The sequence below is a fragment of the Vombatus ursinus genome, unplaced genomic scaffold, assembly GCF_900497805.2.
Source record: "Vombatus ursinus unplaced genomic scaffold, bare-nosed wombat genome assembly UNPS02014858.1, whole genome shotgun sequence".
Lineage (NCBI taxonomy): Eukaryota > Metazoa > Chordata > Mammalia > Diprotodontia > Vombatidae > Vombatus > Vombatus ursinus.
Window position 1 is genome coordinate 1,966,596 of NW_020954636.1, and position 5,077 is coordinate 1,971,672.

Consider the following 5,077-nt stretch of genomic DNA (forward strand, 5'->3'; position numbering starts at 1 on the left):
CCACCACCACTACAAACTCCACCATATCAGTGCTCCTCCTCGCCCCAGTACCACCACCCAGAACTGTGATCCAGATCCAAGCACAAACAAAGCAAGAGATTCCTGCCTCAGCACTAGCAAAGAGATCCCTGCAGTCTCCTTCTGATCAGCCAGCTGATTTCCCCTCAGTCTGTGGGCTGGAAGCTCAGGAGGCAGCTGCCACACTGGGGCTATGATATGGAACTAGGGCTGAGATCTAGCTTCTCTCTCACCACAGAAACAAAGTTTTCCCACTGACCTTCTAAGTTGTCTTTGGTGTGCCTGGGTTGAGAAGTCTGGAAACTGCTGTAGCTGCCTGTGATTCAGTCCTCTGAGGCCTGCTCCAGGTTCACTGCAGCCTGGGTGCCCATGCCAAACTGTACTCTTTTCCCCACCTGGCATGATATACCTTTCTGATCAGCCATCCAGGTTGTCTTGGGCTGGAAATTTGTTTCACTCTGTCATTTTTTGGGTTCTGCTGCTTTAGAATTTGTTTAGAGCAATTTTTTATAGGTATTTGGAGGGGTTTGGGGAAGAGCTCAAACAAGTCACTGCTTTTACTCTTCCATCTTGACTCTGCCCCCCTCCTCTCTCTTCTGAATACATCTCATTCTTGTGTTTCTTGTAAACAACAATGTTGGATTATGATTTTTAATCCATTCTGTTATTCATTTCTGTTTTATGGGTGAGTTCTTCCCATTCATATTCAAAGTTATAATTACCACTTGTGAATATCCCTCCATCTTATTTTCACTCACTATTTTCCTCCTTAGCCTTTTTTTCTCTCTATCCCTGTTACCTTATCTTCTCTCCTTACTTTTTTATTTTTGATTTTACCCACCCTGTAAAAGTAACTCCCTTATCTTGATCCTCATATTCCCTTTTTTTTGATCCTCATAGTCCTAATCTTAATCCATATACCCTTCTTAAAGTCCCTCCCACACCCTGTCCCCCAGTTTTCTCACCTTTCTATCTGTTCAGACAACAGCTAATCCACTCCAGGTGTACATATTGTTTCCTCCTCAACCAAGATGAAAGGAACATTTCAACATTACCAGCCCTCCACCCCAACCTGTTTTCCCTGTATTAGTTCTTCCTTTAATACACCATTTTTATGAGCTAATGGTTCCTTTTTACTTTTTCCTTCCCAATTTTGTCTTTTAGAATCACCTCATCCTATGTAACTCAGTCCCAACCTCTCTTTCAAACTACCTTAGTAATGATGAAAGTTTTAAGAACACTGATAACATTTTCATGTATCATAAATAAACAGTTCAACCTTAATAGTACCTTATAATTAGTCTTTAATGTTTATTCTGAATCTTTTATATTGAATTTTCCATTGACTTCTGGTCTTTTTGTTACAAATGTCTGAAAGACTTTCAGTTTGCAAATGTCCATTTTTTTTTTCATGATCAGGATTATATTCAACTTTGCTGAGTAAGTTATTCTTGGATACAACCCCAGTTCCTTTGCTCTTTGAAATATATTTCCCACCACATGCAATATTTACATAATTATAAGAGATGCTAAAAGCTTATTTTTTGAACCTCTGTGGTCCTTTAAGCAAGCATGTATTTAACCTATGCAAAATTTATTGTGATACATTGTTTTTGACTTCCTCAAAAATATATTTATTATGTAATATTCATTGGAAGGCTGCTCTAGTTCACAATAATTTGCAGTCAGATGTCACAATCCATGACATAAAATGAAAGTCAGTGTTATAAAACCTGAGTATTTCAAGAATCTTTGATATCATTAGCATTGATATAGTATACGTGACGTCACTCTCAGTAAAAGGCCTTTAAGACTTCCTCTGACCAAAAATTTAATCATCCTTCAGGCCACCCTGTAATGAGACTCTCCATACTTACCCATGATGGTTTGTGAATGACAAGTATAGAATCCATTACCAAGTCTGTGCTCAAAGTCTTTCTTGCTTAATAAAACCAGCCAGATTGCTCTTGTGATTGATTGACAAAGTCTTTTTGAATCCAGGTTCTTCTCCATGACATGAATATATATTCAAGAATAACAATTGTCTAAATACTTGACTGAAATGTTGACTTTTTAACTGAATCCATTTTAACTTTGGCACCTTATTCAAATTCCAGGAGTGGGTTCTTGATTCCATTTTTTATGTGAATTAAAATATTTAAGTCATCAGTGGGTCCAGATTTTTTTTCTTAATATGTGCTACTTACTAAAAGCATTAAAACCTTCAGCCTTCTTCTGATGAATCCTAGTGAAACTTTCTTTTTTTCACTAATAAACAAAAACTAGAAATAGGCGATTTACAATGTTTTTGTCTATCCAGCTAAACAGCATAGTGGATAGAGTATTGAGCTTGGAGTCAAAATACTGCAGCTTTTAATTCTGACACAAACACTTACTATCTATGTGATAAAAAGCAAATCACCATTTTGGGTCTCAGTTTCTGTATCTGGAAAGTGGGGATAATATCACCTAACTTCTAGGAGTGTTGTGAAGATCAAATGAGATAACATATAAAACACATTGCAAATTTTAAAGCTTTCTGTATACATATTAATTGCTATTTTAGCTATTATTGTCTTACCAAAATTTTGACCAAAAATATTTACACAAACTTTATAAAAATTTTGACAAAACAAAATTTGACAAACAAAATTGAATTCTTACAAATGTGGTGGATTACAAAAAGTTACAATACCTCAGATAGATTATAATAATACTTTCTCCCTGACACAATACCTTTTATTATCACTAAAGAAAAAAGCATTAATCTGCTATGTTAACTTTCATAATGTCACATTGGCATAGTATTTCTTCTGCTTTTTGATGTTTCATTATTTTTTAAAGAAGTAGTGAAATTATGTTTTTCCATTGTCATTCTACTTCTTCTTAGTGTGAAAATAACTAAATATCTGATAGTGACTCTTTTTCAGTGTTCAGTGACCATTTCTGTCCACAAGATGACAGTAATTGTTTTTTTCTCCTCTTGTGTTCTACATCAACAACATTTGACAATTAGCACATATTTGACTTCTCTCAAATTAAACCTATGTGAGTTATATTGGCAAAGTGAGTGCTTATGAGATTGATGAGAAGTTGTCCAGTGCAAAAAAAAAAATGAAAGGTTAGGAAAATGTGCTTAGATGTAATTGCTGGCTACCTCTCAAAAGAAAAAATCAAAATGACCTAGATTTTTAAGAACTTTGACCTATTCTTAATGCATAATAACAGAATCATCCACTGCCAATGAATGTTGGGATCACAGGGACTGAATTAATAGTAAATGTATTTGGTTGACCAGGATGTTACAGGCAGATCTACTCAGACTTGGTTAATGGGTGACAATAGTGATACATCTTCACTTCTTTCTGCTTCTGACCCAGACTGATTGTTCTAAAGATCTTGAAATAACTCATCCTCTCAATGAAGATACAAAGGAATTTATTTCAATTGTTGTGGTTTCCCTCCAATTTGTTGTGGTTTCCCTCCAAAGATAATATAGCACCCTATTTTCCCCTCACAGAAGACATAACCTCTTCTTACATTACTACAGTTTACTTGGTACTTCTGTATCCTTATGTATCTGCATAAGTGTGCAGTTTCCAGTATTTCAAGGTCATTTTTAAAGTTTAACTTTGGGAAGGGCAACAATTATATAGCAGATCAAAACAGTCTAAAATAATTATAGGAAAGCAAGTTAAAGAATTATTTGAAGTATTTCTTACTGGTTTCAGCCTTCTCTCTGCCTACTTTTCCAATGAGAAAAATGAAGGATTAATAAAGATCAGCAGATATTTGCTTCCTGGAATTGAGTGGACATGAATTAAACCAAGCATTTCAATATCTTTCTCCAATGTCTTTGTTTTCATTGTAGGGATATGGACAACAATCAGACCACGGTGACAGATTTCATTCTGCTGGGATTTCTTGTTAGCCCTAAGATGCACCTAGTTCTCTTTGGGCTCTTCTTCCTACTCTACACCTTCACTCTGCTGGGAAATGGAGTCATCCTGGGGCTGATCTGTCTTGACTCCCGACTCCATACTCCTATGTACTTCTTCCTTTCACAACTGGCTATTGTGGACACCTCTTATGCCTCAAACACAGTCCCCCAAATGCTGGAAAATCTCCTGGATCCAGCCAAGCCCATCTCCTTTGCAGGTTGCATAATGCAGACTTATCTCTTTTTGATGTTTGCCCTCATAGAATGCCTTGTGCTGGTAATGATGAGCTATGACCGATATGTGGCAATCTGCCATCCCCTCAGATACACTCTCATTATGAGATGGGGATTGTGTATTGCACTTGCTATCACATCCTGGGCATGTGGATCCTTTCTGGCCTTGGTCCATGTGCTTCTCCTTCTTAGGCTGCCCTTCTGTGGGCCTCAGGAAATCAATCACTTCTTCTGTGAAATCCTATCTGTACTGAAACTTGCCTGTGCAGACATTTGGCTCAACAAAATGGTCATCTTTGCTGCCTGTGTGTTTATCTTGGTTGGACCCCTCTGCTTCATCCTAATCTCCTACACTCATATCCTCAATGCTATCTTGAGAATCCACTCAGGGGAAGGCAGAAAAAAAGCCTTCTCCACCTGCTCATCACACCTGTGTGTGGTTGGACTTTTCTTTGGTAATGTCATCATCACTTACATGACCCCTAACTCAAGGAACTCTGGGGAGCAACGGAAAATTCTTTTTTATTTTACAGCTTCTTTAATCCTACCCTAAATCCTTTGATCTATAGCCTGAGAAATGCAGAGGTAAAGGGGGCCCTAAGGAGATTGTTTAAGAAAGAGAGACATGGTTAAGGGATTGAATAGAAGTTTCCTTTTATGGAGGAAGGGAAAAGAATGGTGCTTTTGGAGTTTAAAACAATGTGAGAAGTGCCATGAGAGATAATCAACCTTTTCTCCCTTCTATTTTTGTCCAATATTCTCATGCTCCCTTTTTCTACCTATGCCCCCTCCTGGAGCACTCCCATGGGTCTGAACTTCTTTGTTTTTGTCCTACATTTCTCTTCTTTCTGTGACATATCTCCATACATCCTATGATCCCACTGA

The 5,077-nt window shown here is 37.3% G+C and overlaps 1 protein-coding gene across 1 annotated transcript; it reads left to right on the top strand.

Moving 5' to 3' along the window:
- The first annotated feature begins 3,893 nt into the window (after positions 1 to 3,893).
- Positions 3,894 to 4,745, top strand: LOC114027322 (olfactory receptor 2A1/2A42-like). The gene has a single exon (XM_027841300.1). It carries the CDS (start codon positions 3,894 to 3,896, stop codon positions 4,743 to 4,745), a length of 852 nt encoding a protein of 283 aa, XP_027697101.1.
- The last annotated feature ends 332 nt before the right edge of the window (positions 4,746 to 5,077 follow it).